This window comes from Hyperoodon ampullatus, assembly GCF_949752795.1.
Source record: "Hyperoodon ampullatus genome assembly, chromosome: X".
NCBI lineage: Eukaryota > Metazoa > Chordata > Mammalia > Artiodactyla > Ziphiidae > Hyperoodon > Hyperoodon ampullatus.
In genome coordinates, this window is record NC_136913.1 from 86737284 (window position 1) to 86754146 (window position 16863).

Below are 16863 nucleotides of genomic sequence, written 5' to 3' on the forward strand. Positions count from 1 at the left end.
GACCTACTCTACCTCTGAAAAGGGAGCCCTGTGGAGATGACACTGCAAACTCGCTTGATCTGCTCAACCTTGAACATCCACAGGCCTGGCTCTCTGAAGCTTTGATAAGAACATTCAGTACATACGATGAAGAGCTATGCCATGGACACAATGGCTACATTGTCATTCTCCACACTTGGTCAAAAGGAAATCACAGCAGATTTTTAACATATGACCAACCTAGATGTAGAATGCTTGCTGCCCTGAATATGAAAAGGAAAAGATCAAAAGGGCAGTAACTGGAAAGCCATAATTGTCAGAAAATGAAGGGCAGAAGGGGGTGAAGCATTGACCTGTTTGCTAATTATTTTCAGAAAGAATAACTGAGCATCAACTGTATTAAAACTAAAATCACTCAATAGGCCAACTCACTCAGCTCCTCCAAATTATGTCATGCAGCTACTCAGCCCTGTGGACCCACCAGGATGCAGTTCTATTCAAAAATCAATCATCTTATGAGTCTTTTATGGTCATTAAGACCAAATGGAAACACATGCTTTAAAGTGTGTCACCACCTCTAGTTTTATGGCACAGATTTGGAGGCTTCCTGTAAATACTAATCGCACAGCATGAGCAGATTCAAAGTTTGTTTTTTAGAAAAAAACCTGGTCCTGCCCACATGCACTCCTGCACCTCAGGAGAAAGGAAACCTGCCTGGATGGTATTACTGGTTCCTACATTTTTATAACAAATAATTTTTTGACCTGCATTTCTGCTATCTGAAGCATGCGAAAATTTCTTTAATCCACAATGCAAAATTGTCACCTTAAACCACAGAATTCAACCCTGAATTGACTGCATTTCAGCAGTTGCTAAAACTTGCTTGAGATATACGATGATGAGGGGTGTAGAATAAGGACAATGCAATTAACCATTCCTTAGAGCAAGGTTCTCAACCTCGGCACCACTGATATTTTGGGCTGCATAATTCTTTGTTGTGGGTTGTAGGGGGGTGTCCTGTGCACTGTAGGATATTTAGCAGCATCCCTGGCCTCTACCCACTAGATGCCAGTAGTGCCCCTCCCAGAAGTTACAACCAAAAATGTCTTCAGACAATGCCAAATCACTCCAGGGTGAGAACCACTGCTCTAGGTTCTTTAAACTCTATTCCTGTAGCATATTAGATTTCCTGACTGTAGTGGAAAGAGCACTGAACTTGGAGTCATGAGAACAAGTGATAATCCATAATCTGCCACTTCATCTATGGGAACCTGGGCCTGATAGCTATGTCTTTGTGCCTAGACTTCCTTGTCTGTAAAATGCATTTGCTGGGAATTCCCTGGCGGTCCAGTGGTTAGGATTCCACGCTTTCACTGCCAAGGGCCCAGGTTCAATCCCTTGTTGGGGAACTAAGTACATCATTGTTAATCAACTATACTCCAATTTAAAAAAAAAAAACAAAGAAAGAAAAATAAAAAACTTAAAATAATAAAATGCATTTGCTAAAACCTCTTTCAAGAGGCCATTTTGAGGACTCAATGAGATAGTTCACAGGAAGTACCAGGTATACACAAATGCTCAGTAAATGGTTATTGTTTAATATGATCCTTACTCCCATATATGGTAATGCTTTCATTGAGTTACAATTAAATATTATGTCCATAGTCTTTTTATAGGATTGATATAGGAAATGTATATATAAAGAATGTTTCTATATCTTCTATAAACTATAGTCAGACATTGTCCACTATGTTAATTTCTTCTGAAATTCAGGGACAGGAGAAAAATTCTCCTGTCAAATGTGTATCCTTCCTTTATTAAAAAATGAGAATGACATGCTCTGGTATACTTACCTTTCTGTCTTGGCTTCTCAAAAGCTTCAAGGAAAATATAATGTTTAATTGCAGTGAGTTACATGCCAGGGATCTCTATTTAGCTTCTTGTAATTGGTTTTGGATCTGTCTTTTAAATTTTTGGTCATCATTTCTATATGCATCTAAATATTATAAACCACCTCAGAGCTTTTGGTTTTTTGGGTAGAAAGAAGAGAAATAATAAAATAGAGAAGAATTGGCTACTAGGACTTAAGGGACTGGTAAGGTGAGAATAAGTCATATATTCTCTAAAGAAAAAGCAAGGAGTATTAACCCCCTCCCCCAAACCTTAGAATAGTTAACTTGTTTAAAGCTCAGTTTACCCATCTGACAAACTAAGTACCACTTACTCTCTAAGTACCACTTTCTCTCATCCTGTAAGGACATTTAGTGGCTTAATGAATGGATTTCTGTAAGGCAGTTTAAGACAGTAAGCAAGATGCTGCAAATTGTAAAACAGCCTGGTAAATGGCCACTCACCCAAAACAAAGAACAATTTATGCCAGGCATAAAAAATGCTGATTCCACTTGCTTTATTACCTGTGTACTTCTTGGGAGATGAACAACTTGTAAACCAACTTTTGTGGGACAATAAATTAGGGTTCTTTTTGCAATGGTATTGTAAATACAAATGTTTCTATTACTTGCTCTGGTGGCCAACAGAGGGACAAGTTTGTCTGAGAAAACTTAGAACCAGATTCTGCACACAATAATTACTCAGAAAATTCTTGATGAATGACCGTTAATAACATTCTGACCCATATTTACCCTTTAAAATATTAGAAATCTTTCCAAAAGACAGAAAAATCTGAAAGGAAACAGGTCTTATCTTCCTAGTAGGTCACACCACATACCCAGGAAATACCTTCTGAGAATGAGAAAAGAGTGAAAATCAAAAGAGAAGGGAAACTATATTTAAGAAACATAAGGAAGATCTCAGAGTGGTTCCTGGACCACCTGTATCACAATCACCTTGGGAACCCGTGAAAACTGGAGATTCTCCAGGGATGGAGCTAGAGACTCTGCATTTAACAAGCCTCCCAGGAGATTCTAATGCACATAAAAGGACAGAAATTGCAGGTTTACGGGAACATTTAATGCTAGTTTTCAATGGAAAAATGCTGAGGCATTTTTTTCAACTTTTTTCCTCCATTCCTTCAATAAACATGTACCAGCATTTGTTATAGACAAGGCACCATACAAGGTGCTGCAAAACCCCAGGACAATTTGGGTGGAAAAGGAAAGTACTATGCATGGTTTAGGAGCCAATGCTCATTTTTTTCCCCACACTGCTTCAGTACCATGTTCATTTCCTGTTTTATTTTCTTTGAGCTATAGCCACATGCACTGCTTGATATTGCTCAAAAAGTACTGCAGAAGCAGGTATCAGACAGCAGCACAGAAAACTGGCATGAGGAAAGAGTGTTGCAGCAGGGGCAAAGTAGCACTGCTGGCTTTCCTTGCTCTGAGATGACAACAAGGAAACAAACATAGCAGGAAGGAAATCCACCCAGAAAAAATCCTGTCTTGGCTTGTTAATCTGGACTCTGACATAAACCTTGGGTATACCTGCAGGTTACAGGTCATGTTCTGAAAAAAAGAAAAAAAAAAAACTACAGAAATATATTGCTAGATTACTCAGTGCAGAAGATTATGGGTGAATGTGCCATATATCTTCCGTTACCCTTCCAGATATACTCTTCACTCTTCTCAACCTTGATTTATGCTAGGAGAACCCCCTTGCCCTCTGGCTTTCCTTTGGTTTACCCCAGGTAGACAGATGAGAGAGAGAAAAAGAAGTCTGAGTGTAAGACAGTTAACAGCTGCTGAAGAATGCCAAAAAGAAGGGTCCAAGAAGCATCCTTGGATGGGTAGAAAGTGAATAGAGGAAGAAAAAATGGATAGGAAAAGAAGTTCTCAAAGTTGGCCTGAAATTGGATTGGCATTTAAAGAAACAAGGACTTGATAATAAAATTAAAACTGATAATCAGATTAAGAATGTCCTGGCCAGGAGCTTTTTCCATGCATGTACATGGATCCTCAAGAGACCACATACAGCGAAACGCCTTTCAAACATCACTGGGAGCTATTTGAACATGGTTTGTGTGGTTTTATCACCTAGTCACTACTCTCTTAAGATTTTCTACACATTTTACATTTAAAATCGTTAGTCCCCCCAAAAAGCATAGCACACAAGATTCCCTGTGTCTTTCCAGGTATTGTGTTTTGTCTAAATTCAATTGATCCTATACATTCCAAGGCCTTTGTGGTTTTCTAAAGCCCTCAAGGTTCCAAAAACAGAACCTGGCAAAAATGCATGTGTCCCTGAGCTTTCAGATGTTTCCTCTTAATCAAGGTTGTCTCTGGTAAAAAGCCACTATCTTTGATTTCAGGCAACATCAGGAGATTTTTCCACCGAGATCCTATTGAGTCCAGGTTGTGCCTTTTGTGTGTCTGTGTGTGCAAACAAAAACATATGAAGTAATTAATCAAAATCAGAAGTTCGAGTGAGTCCAAAAGCTGCTGTGGAAATACATGTGTCCCGAAAGCTAAATGTTCGAACATAAGTTTTCAACTCATCAGTTTGCCTTGTGCATTGGATATTCAGGTCTGACCTAAGATGGTGAGGGTGCCCAGGAGTCCTAGCTTTCTGCCATGCTATGAAAATCCGGCTTATGCTATGAGTTTAACCTGGTCGTAGAATTCCCAGGTACCCAGAGCTAGCCCAAGGGATCTATGAGGATAAGGTAAGTCACTGTTTTTACCAGAAGTTTAGAAAAGGAGCTATGAAATAACAGTTCTGAAGCAGAAAGAAAGCGAATTTCTGCTGTGGTTACTCTAATAAGTGCACAAAAAAGAGGGCTTTTTCCCTCCTAATAAATCAGTCGGATAATTTTGAATTCCTTCCCTTTGGTTTTTATTCTGTGGGCCAAGAAACTATTCAAAATGGATTCCTCCCAACCCCTCAAAAACTTCCAAACAATGCTATGACTGTTAATACTGGGCTATCCATTTTCAGATAATTAACGATCGACACTTAAGGTCACAAGCAATTCCAGACCAATACAGATAAACCTAGCATGTTTTCAGGGGTTACTGCAGCATCGTGAATTAAATTAGATCTGAATTAAAGTTGTTTGTACAACAAACTAGTTTATTCCTCGAATCCTACCCTTCTGGTGATGTAAACTTATGGAATTAGAGCCAGCAAATAATAGAATTTTCAGATCTTCTCTACTGCAGCTCTAACATACCCTGCTTGCTTCTCTATTTCATTTCTATTATTTTAACAATCACACACAGAGTTCAATTTTAGCTGCAGAATAACGACTGGACCATTCAAGAGGATATTTGCTTCAAACAGTAATAAAGGCATCATCTGAATGGTCAGTACCAATTTTTCTGCACAAGTTCTCTCCTTAGAGGACTCCCTGAACCCCTTGTCTTGCCTGGCTTGGGCACCTCAGTGCCCACCGCACCATATAGAAATCTTCCTTGGCAGTATTCAGCTCTGTATTCACATACATTGTGGCTCCATGGATAACTGAGTTATGACCAACCATTCACACAAATCTCAACTTTGAACACTTCATTTGAAATACTTCTATTTCAAGGTTTATTGGATTAGGCAAATATCTTTTCTTTCCCTCTCTCATCTATAAAGTTTTTTAAAGATAAGGAATTAGTTTATCTGTCATTAAAATAGTTTTAAAATGATTTCAAAGTTGTCAAAATAACAGCCTTGCTGAAATTCACTAGAAGTTCCACAGGAGAAAATTTTAATATTAGATTTCTTAATCATCACATAAAACTGTATTTTAATATGACCCCAATTTTATTTTGTTAATTATTTCTGTATACAGTTATGTAAAGAAACATGATAAAATGTCAACAGTGATTCTAGGTGGCGGAATTACCAGTGATTTTTACTTAGTCTTTTTTAATGCTTTTCTGAATATTCCTAATTTTCTACAATAAACAGATAGGCATTTTCATTTCAAAATCTGAAAACAGCACCATTAAAAATATTTAATCTTTCTGCTTTTTATATTAAATCAAGCTTAGTTGTAGAAATAGGCAAGCAAACCAACATACCTTTTGATTAAATGGGCTCGGCTGTTCACGTAGTTAGAGTCAAAAGAATAGTTTTCAGTCTGCAGTGGGGGGAAAAAAAGATTAAAAAGGTTACAGAGATGATTCATGAAAAGAGCTAAACTCTCTTTTTTTTTTTTTTTTTTTTTTGCGGTATGTGGGCCTCTCACTGCTGTGGCCTCTCCTGTTGCGGAGCACAGGCTCCGGACACGCAGGCCCAATGGCCATGGCTCATGGGCCAAGGCGCTCCGCGGCATGTGGGATCCTCCCAGACCGGGGCACGAACCCGTGTCCCCTGCATCGGCAGGCGGACTCTCAACCACTGCGCCACCAGGGAAGTCCCTCTCTTATTTAGGAGGAATTTTTCTACTGGGCAAGAGGCAATGAATGAATCAGAAACCAAGGCCATAGTGGTGCAACAGCCTGACGAATGCCTGCCACCTCCTTGGGGCCCTGGGGGCTCTGTTGCGGCAGCTCTCCCAGGCAGATGAAGATGAACTTGACACAAACATCCCCTAGAATATGCCTGGCTACCGACCATGCAACCACTTAGGGAAGATACAGCATGACCCAAAGTCTTTACAGAAACTAATTGCTTCCCGTTCCCCAGTGGACACAATTCTGTGCCCATCAAATTGACTGGAAGTTCAAAGGTATTTTTATTAGTAGTAGATAATTAACATGTTAAAATATGTATTCCATAGATATGGAAATGCAAGCAAGGTAATCACTGTGGATTTAAACTGCACTTGCCTTTGTTTTAAGACATTTTGCTCAGCACTGGTTATACGGGAAGGCCTTCGTTTTATCACAGACATAAAGGCAAACAAGTATTATGCCTAAAACGGGATGAAGGGCAGTCCACAGGGGGTGCCAAAGCCTTTCATGTGAAACATGAAGTTTGCAAGCAAACCTATCATAGCAAGTTCCTATCATTAAAACACCACTGTCTAATCTGGTTACAGCAGACTGCCTGAGCAATGGTTTTACAAAAGCAAAGGCAGAATACCTGCCAGATGAAAGAGATGGGCTAACAGCTGATGAGCATCCAGAGGTTGGGGGTGGATTGAAGGGGGGCAGCCTTAGAAGGCGGAACACGGAAAAGTCAACACTGAAGTAATTGAAAGTCCAGTAAAGTGGATCTTACCTCCAACACTAAAGTACTACTCTCCTTGAACCATTGTATAAACTGAAAAATGCCCAAACACATCTCCTCCGCTCTCCTGCCAGTCTACCAGAAATTCTCACCATTCTCACCATTCCTTAGGGCCTTCTGAAATCACTTCAACTGAAAGTGCCTGGGAAAGGAAACACAATAGCTGTCGAGCTAACAAAATAGTACATTCCTTTCCGATGACTACGTGCCGCACATTAGCTGCGCTAGGCTCTTAGGTGCAGCTTTATGTTTCAAGGAGCTCAGAATTTCGTAGAGGGGAAAACAGGACAGGTGATAGCAGATCTAACTACCACATGAGCACCAAACAGCCAGTAGTCATGATAGGGACCCTAAGTATCTAGAGTAAGTGGGGATGGGGGTGGGGAGTAGGTGAGAGAAAGAAGGAAGAATATATGGAGAAGAAAACTAAATCCCATCACTGCCCTGTACTTACTCAGGCATGCCCATGCCCTCCACATGCCCCTTATTTGAAGATGAGCTGTATAATATCCACCCACACTGCTTTTATATAGAGGATAAAATCCCCTTTAATGAAAACCACAAGTAAGTTTTTGTGCTGTTGGAAGGAATGGATTGGGAGAGTGAAAATCAAAAGGGTCAGTTCATTTCTAATTTGTTCATAAGAAAATGGAGGCTGAAATTGTTGCAAACATAATTACAGAAGGAGGAAGCAAACTTGAAGGTGCATGGGGAATACAATGCTGGAAGAGGTTGTCTATCAGTCAGTCAACCAACAAACACTTCTTGAACTGATTTTTATACCAACATAAAATGCAAAAATGGTGTTGGGTAAATGTGCTCTTCTATGATATTCAGTACGATATATAATTTAATAAGTGGAAATCTCCTAACCACCACCCCAAAAGCATTCTATCCAAATAAAACAGGGAATTGATTAAGCACTCAGGAGTTTAATTATTAGTTTGTACAACCCGGGACAAATTACTTAATTTCTACATGTCTCATTTTCCTCCTCTATAAAATAGGCATAATAGAACACAAATCCAAAGGGGAATTTCAAGTGCATTTATCATGACTCATGGTGGGAATCATGGAAACCCTTATCCTCTGCTTTCTACAGAAACTGGATACCAGAGTAGGAGCAGGGATTTGACCACATTCGGGCAATAAAAGAGTAACATGCATACATTCCATCTCAGCCTCCAAACTTCCTAAATCATTTTTTCAAGAAAGTTAATAGATAGAGAAACAGATGTAAAAGAAAAGAGGACACTGGTTTTGCAGGGAAAGCATGAGCAACATCCCAAGATATTGTCATGTTAAAGAAGCCAGTTTTCAAGTAGAATATTTTACATAGACTTGCATATGAGGGTGTCCAATCTGTGTGCACTGTGCATCAAATATGGAGCCCTGTGGAGATGTGACCTCCAGGCATGGTGCCAGAGCTCTGTTTGGGCAAATAAGCAAAACCATACAAATTTATCCTTGGTGACTGTACTACTTCTTGGTCCTAATGGAATAATATATCTCACCTTGAGGATTCCCACTCACAGGCACTGAGTTAAAAGAGGACACAGGTCTAAAAGGCTTGGTTATGGAAACCTTAACAATTCTCTTTCCCTTGCTGTGATATACAGGTGGGTTAACCTGGGCAGAAAAGCCAGCCATGATCTGCCACTGTAGGTAGGAGAGTATCATTGAAGCTTATCACCTTCCTATCTTTCTCCTTTTTCTTAGTCTAAAAGAGTAAACCCTCCTCCCATTCTCGTGGGTCCTGGCCTTCAAATGTGAATATTCCATTCCCCAAACCAGCACCAACCATAATGGACACATGGCCCATGCTGCATCCTCATGCAATTAGAAGTACTGTTCATGAGGCAGGTTACTAGAACTGATTTTCCCATAATGGATGGAACTATGCTGAGTCATCCATTGTCTTTTGCCTCTTTAATCAGTATCAGGTTTCTTTGTGAGGCAGCTTGGTTAGCGTTATGGAAACAAGGTATGCAACAGAATTATTCTAATTGGGTAGGATACACTATTCTGGCCTCATTAGAACTATAATCCAAACAACTGAGCTAACTGGCCATAGATGGCCTTTTATGGGTCAGGGTATACTAACATCAAGTGTTCTTGCTCGTACTGATTCAAGGCGTGTGCTCAAACCCAACTCCTGTGCATTGAAAGAGTCAATTTTTTTCACACTTCAGGTAGAGCAAACAATGAGACTCAGACCACCCTGAAGAAGGAAATAATCTTTTCTTAATGAATAGTTTGCATGCCTTAAGCCGGTGATTCTCAGCCCTAACTGCACATTAGAATCAACTAGGGAATTTTTTTTTTAATACTGTTGTGAAGGTCCCACTCCAAGAGATTCTGAGGTAATTGGCATGGAATGGGGCCCAGGCATTGGTGGGGTTTTTTTTGTTTTTTTGTTTTGTTTTGTTTTGTTTTGCGGTATGCGGGCCTCTCACTGTTGTGGCCTCTCCCATTGCGGAGCACAGGCTCCGGACGTGCAGGCTCCGCGGCCATGGCTCACGGACCTAGCCACTCTGTGGCATGTGGGATCTTCCCAGACCGGGGCACGAACCCGCGTCCCCTGCATTGGCAAGCGGACTCTCAACCACTGTGCCACCAGGGAAGCCCGGTATTTTTTTTTAAAGCTTCCCAGGTAATTCTAACAGACATCCAGAGTGGAGAACTCTCCTGAGCAAAAGACAGGCCACAGGCTTTGACCTGATGTGCTGTGTTTTCTAAGGCAAGCCCAGCTGTTTAGAAGATGGATCTCTTTTGTCAGATTATCTGCCAAGGTGATCTCAACAGAAGATAAAGAATGACAACAGAAATACACTTTTTAAGAAATAATAGAAGAGCTTTTCTTTTTTGCATGAATGTATTGGCTCCTGGTTAGCCTTATTTAATCAAAATTTGCTTGACATTATTCCAATCCCCTCTCTAAGTATTCTAAATGGCAAATAACATGAAACATTTGAGAGGGGAAATTTTCTCTAAATGTCACATTAATTTCACTAGGAAATGTCCCCATCTCTAATGAGACAGCCAAGTTAACACAGGAACACAACAAAGAGACAAGAATATTTGTTTCTGAAAAACCTAAATTTTGACATTAGAAAAAAAAATGGGTCTAGAGCAAACTTTTATTTTCTGTCTCAGTGGTAAATAAGAGTCACTTTCCTATCATTTAATATATTTCTCCCAAATCCCTTCTCTAATTAGAATTCCTTATCCTAGGATTCACTGAGAGCAGACATCTCACTTTGTTTAGGTTTAATAAAATCTTGATTTTCTGAAAACCTAAAGAATAAATACTTCTGGATAGCAGAGTTTTTTAGATAGCTTAGTGCTTTCTCCTCTAAGGACTAAAACTTTGATTTAAAATCCTACCCATTCTGCCTTCTTTTTGAAAGTTATCACACAGTTCCTTATTGGTTCCTTAGAAGAACCTTTCTAAACATAAATCACTGTGCCGTGCAGGTTTTTTTGCCTGTACACTCACTGACCCCAAAGCACTGTGTTTTTTGAGTTCTTGCCTTTAATTTTTAACATATGTCTCCCACCAACTTGCTATAAAACACTCAGTATTGTTACTTCTCAGTACTATTAGTATATCAAAAGCAGCTCCTCTTCTGTTTCAAGTTTGATATTTCCACTCTGCTGTCTTGGAAACTATATAATTATATTTGTTAGAACAGTCTAGAAAATGAGAGTTAAGTTCTGGGTAGAGAGCTGAGATGTTTTTCTGAGAGGGAAATGACGTGATCTTTACTGTAGGGACTTCTGTGTAATGTTTTGGGTTTTGTTGTTGTTTGTTTTTTTACCTGCTCAGGAGCCTTCTTTGCTAACTACTTTCTACTTGCAGCTCCTTTCTGGATATGGGAGGTTTCTAGAGAGACTTTGGGGTGGGTAGTATGTTATTATGTTAATGAGTCTGGCACATCTGAAGTCAAATACTTCCACTTTGTCAGGCCCCCAAGGTACCAGAATGCCCTACTTTAATTGTCATTTTGCATTACTTTCACAGTTGACTGACTTGTGCCCTAGTCTCTGGAAGAGTGACTGCGACTCTCTCAGCACCACATTTATCACCAGGAGAGACTTCAGCCCTAAGGAGAAACAAGCCCAATAAATGCAGATATCCAGGACTAGAATATTTGCCCAGCGGCACAAATCCCCAGGTCATGCTACAAAGTTAAAAAAGGTTACAGATGCTGAGATGAAAACAGAAATTCATCAAACCTTAAGGCTTTCATTTGAAAATGAACAGCCATTTTAAATTACACTTTAAAAGTCCCATCAAACTGAAAAGCATTATAACTGCGATCTGCTAACTATTTTTTTTAATTTTTCACTCAGTCATCTTATCAATACAAATAGGAAAACTGGAATCCTAAATCAGAGGCACAGCAAAATGATTTTTAAATGCTGGTTCTTGATCAATAATGATAAGATGCATAACCTTTTTTTAAAAGTGATTGCTGCTTTAGATGTTCAAATGGCATCTCCTCACAAAGGCGTTTTTAGAAAATGAATCGACAAATGGCTTTTTCCTCCTTACTATCCTCAACACATAAAAATTAAAATGTAAATTCTATATAAAAACAAAGCCAACATGCCTCCAGTTAGAATGTATATTCAAGGACATCCATCCAGACAACAAAAGCTGGAGGAGGAATTAGTAAAGATGGAATAAAAGGCACCATCCCCAGAGCTGCCATCACTAGAAAGCTCATATTTACCCTGAACTGGAAAACAAGCTAAATAAACTTCCACTAGCCATGCCTATGTACACACCAGCACTAATTCTCATGCACACACATGTGCACACACATGTGCACACACACACGCAGTTTGACTACAGTAAGCAAGGTGGTGTAGTGAGGTGACCTGAATTCCCTCCTCATGTTTGTCACTGACTCATTGATGGCCTTGAATAAATCACTTGATCCCTCTGGAAGCCTTAATTTTTCTATCTAGGAAATGAAGAGAATAACCCAAATTATGCCAATGTTCCCTTCAAGCCCCCTCAAATTGTAGGATTCTAAAACAAAATGGATCTTGTTCATGCACTGATTCATATATTCATTCATCCATTCAAAACACATGCACCAAACCCTGAGGATGAAAAAAAAGATATAGACTGTACCAGTAAGGAGGTCACAAATTGATAGACCTCTTGCTGGGGATGGTTAAAATGTCAGCCATTCAGAAAAACATGAAACACACAGACACAGAGGCACATACACCTGCAGACACATGCATATACTTGTACACGGGCTATGGAGTGCAACTTTGAGAATTACACTGCAACTTTACGGAACTAAGTAGCATCCTAATGGCTTGATGGTAGTAGGTGATGCACATAGGAGGATTTGGCCTTTATATTTGTTACATGTACAAACCCATATCACAAATACAAACCACAGCCCTCTCCTATCAAATGAGTTATAAACCTTACGAAGTTCTTAGAAATAGCATGTGTGTATGTCCTTTTGGCTCTACTTCAACAGCTTTCATCACCTTGTGACACTACTTCTTCAGTTCCATTTGCCTTTTCCTCTAGCCCATTTTGCAAAACGTTATGTGGATAATCTTCCTCGCCCACTATTTTCATCACAGCACTTCTCTTTTCAAGGCCTCAAAGAACCCTTTCAGAGGTTCCCTGTTACATTTAGCACTAAATCTAAATTAAATCTTTAGCTAAGCAGTTATCCAACACAAGTCCTCTACTTCCCTCATGTCTCATTTCTTTCATTTCTAATATGTCTACATCCCTGATCATCCCACATAGCTTAGCATGTTCTCAGCACTTAGTGTACAGACTGTGTGATGTAGTTATGCATTTCCTCAGGTTCTATGATTACTTCAGTGTGTAGCATGTCAGTTCATCCTCCAACTGGATTGGAAGCTTTCATTTGAAGTGTCACTGCCACAATGCTGGACACTTAGCAAGTACTCATGTAATGAACCCATCAATGAAAGACCAGAGAAGAAATGGAAGAGGTTTAGAATGAAGCTTCTTATTGCAGTTAAAGCAGGTGACCAATTCTATTAGGCCAAGGTGGTCTTGTTTCTTCAGAAAGTATCTATTCTGCCCACTGTCTTCCGTAGTTACAGTTTGTTCTCTGTCCTCACTCCCAACTATGACCTTATAAATACACAGTAGTCTGGATATAACTGCCAAGGATAAGATGCCACAGTTAGGTGCTTCCTTCCCATCATCCATCATATCTCTGGGAATGGCAGTAGTGACACATGATACTGTTTCCAAACAAGGGGTAGATAAAATTTCTGCAGATTGACAGCGTGGCAGCTACTTTTCTGCATGTGGAAGGGAACTCTAGGATTCCAATGGCTTTTAGGACAGGGCTATCAGTGGGAAACACAGCCCATTTAGTTAACATCCAAGTCAAGTTGAAAGAGTTCCCCTCTTGTTGGCCTTTTGTCATCACTGCTAAAATTCCACTGGCATCATTGATGTGGTCAGACTACCTAGAGGTGACAAAGGCAGCTTAGGGAAATCACTTTTCCCCACCCTCATCTTTTATTGGGTCAAAGTTGTGACTTTAGAAGAGCAACCTAGTGCAAATTTTACTACAAAGGCCTCCTTGAGAAACCTAGCAGCTTTCTTCAGGAATCCATGCAATTGAGAGGCAAAGAGCCTACTGAATGACCAGGCTAAGCACCATCCCATTATATAGATAAAAACAGGTTTCTGAATAAGGCTCTGGGACCCTTTTCTAAGTCCTCTGTGGGGCACAGTGCACTTTAAAATAATATCTGCTTATAAAAAGCTCTGAGGAACCAGTTAATGCCTATTCTACACAGGAATGCAAAATCAACAAGACTTGGGTGTGGATACAAGTAGTTTAAATAAAATGACTAACCCAATCACATGAGTCATACTATCTCATCCCACATAAACAAAATTCAACCTGAGAAGTAAATAGCTATCAACCACATTCACCAATGGAGCAAACCCTGAAGTCCAATCACCATCCCCAAATATGTAACTACAACACATTAAAGCTATTTTGCAGGCTCAGAGTGCCTTTCATCCCCAAATATTAAAGTAATTTACAAGCAGGTGCCAATTGTTACTCTCTCCCTTAAACAGCCAAGAAAACAAACACACAGGTTAAGTGCTACAGCCACGTTAAATACTGATTCAGTATTTAACTGTGACTACTCTGTCAGTACAACAAGTCACAAAAACAAGAAAAATCCCCAGGAACACTCTTCTTGGCATTACCTACTACTGAGATGGAAAGCAAACACAAGACGGAAACATCAGGGAAGTGATTAGCCGGCTTTATACCTATTTTTCTCTGAATGACTTTTTTGGCTATTTTCAGTGAGTGGGTCAGGAGAGTATAGTGTAGCAGATAGACAAAAGAAAAATTTGGCACACACTAACTGGAGATAGTTCTCCAGACCTAGATGGAGGACCCAGTCACACAGCCCGAAGGATCCAGGAATGAGCTACTTTCTTCCCTGCAACCTTGGTGACCATTTCAATTGTCCTTTAGAGGCATTTACAAACCATCTTTACAAGGTGACCTAAGATGACTAGTGATGACTTAAGGGGTAGCTTCAACTTCAGAAGCTATGATTTGGTAAAGCTGGTCTAACTGACAGTAAGAAACCAATATAAGACGTCCCACAAGCAATGGCCCACGGATCCACAGTATGAGCTCTCCTGAATCCAGCCTATCTTTGAGCCCTCCTGGCTTAGAGAAGGTCCAGCACACTGAGCTGGTCCATTTCTGCTAAATTCTATTTCATTGGTCTCAATTCTCTACTACTTAGCAGCTACAGAGCCTTGACTGCCTGCAGAGTACAATTTCTATTGAGCAAGCCTTGCCAACTGAAAAACTTTCAGAATATTTGGAGGGAAAGCAGTGGGTGGCCCTGTGCCTGTGGGCCAAAACAACACCCCCAAATCCAGTTCCAGCCCCAATCTCATTATTTATATTATACATCACTTAAAACCCAGTTGTCTCCACAAGCTTATTTAAGAGTGAAGGAGTAACAGCCTTTGGCATACCATTCTAAATTAATTTCCCTTGTACCGGCTTGTTGCTCAAGCCAGTAATATGTGATCATGCTGACAAAAAACAACCAAGTTATATACCATCTTAGAAATAGTGAATGTGTTAGCTTCTAATATTAATGTTTTCTAATTAGATGCAACTCAATAGATCATTTTCTTGTTTGTCATCAGTGAAAGCCTCCATAGTTCTCTTTTGGTGTAGCTATTTTGATTACCACCACGGCAAACACAGGGGTGTCTCAGTTCACTGGGATGCATAGAGGAAAGGGTGTGCACACACAGCATCCACTACCAAAATATAAACAGATTATTTATTTCTGATCTTAAGTACTAATTTCAAATTTAATGAGGCACAATAAACATTTCTCAAAATCAGACTCCATCGGTTGCTTAACATTGGCAACCCTCTAATTATGACTGGAGTTTAAATAAAGGGCATTTGGTTTGTTGAAATTATTAGGCACTGTAGGAAATCCATAGTAACCTCCAATTTCTAGTGACTTAAAACGAGCATTGCAGCAAATCAGTGTTGGAGACAAGACAGAGCTTACACTTCGGCATCACCTCATGAAGCATCAATGAGAAGCAATAGGAAGAGGACTGATTCAAGGAAGTAATGGAAATGTTTATTCATCCTTTCAAAACCCCTACCCGTCCTTCCAAATCCTAACAGACCTTCTCGTTTTATGCCAGGGTTGGGGTGGTGAGGGTAGGCTGGAATTTGACCTGATTTTGTAAACAGAGATTAATCAAAAGGCTACTATCTGACGTAAGAGTGCTGGCAACCATGCACAGTAAATCCATAATTGCACCTTGAAAAGTGGCTAATATTATGAGCAGTCTGAAATTGTCAGAGTATCAGAAATCTGTAATGTAGTTATGCAACGCACCAACAGAACAACAATTACTAAAGCACCTTGCATGTATATGGAACCTTTTTCACAAAGAATTTCAGAAAGTTTAAAAAGGGTTTCAGGAGAGAGAAAAAATGTACTTAACCTTTGAGAAACCATAAGATAGAGGAATATTCTTAGATGGGCAGAAAACAGACACCCAGGTTAGAAACAGGGCCTGAAGGTAGCTACATTTTCTACAGAGGTCATGGCACAGAATTTTGCTTCTCATCCATCCAGCAAGACTTCCAGGAGGTGCTTGATAAGTGCAACAGAGCAGGTGCCTCCTGTCAATATCATCCTGAAAGAATTAGCATTTGGAAATGAACACAATACACAAAAACTTGCCCTTTTTTTCTTTTTTTCCCTCTTAACCAACATTAACTAGTTAATTCTCCTGCTACTATAAGCTAACTAAATATTAGTAACCCCATTAACAGCAGGACAAAACAGGTTAAGAGACTTGCCCTCTGCAAGAGAGGAGCAGTGTCACATCTGCAACTAGAATTCAAGATTTCCCACTGCAGGTCCTGCGCTCACACCACTAGGCCACACCTCATTAGGATTCTTGGAAATGCAATGAACTGGAAGTAATTAAGACTGGCTGACTGGATGTACTATTTGGGAGAAAAAAAATACCCTAGCCTGCTTGAACATGACAGGTTCAAGGGCAGTGAACATAACTAGAGCAATTTCCTCCTGCAGGAAGATTAAGAAATAATGAGGGGGAACACCTCACTCTCCTCTCCCATCAGACTCTCAGCAGCAAAACCCAGGAACAATTCCAAACTTAACTGTCCAAAAAAAAAAAAAACT

The 16863-nt window shown here is 39.8% G+C and overlaps 1 protein-coding gene across 3 annotated transcripts in view; it reads right to left on the reverse strand.

Moving 5' to 3' along the window:
• The window catches only part of PCDH19 (protocadherin 19), a gene marked incomplete at both ends in the record, with an annotated part of 106456 nt that overhangs the window by 42876 nt on the left and 46717 nt on the right, over positions 1-16863 (reverse strand). For all 3 annotated transcript variants that reach the window (XM_079727945.1, XM_079727944.1, XM_079727943.1), the window contains one exon: positions 5949-6007. In XM_079727945.1, coding sequence (XP_079584071.1) covers positions 5949-6007 — 59 coding nt within the window. The remainder of the gene's footprint in view (positions 1-5948; positions 6008-16863) is intronic.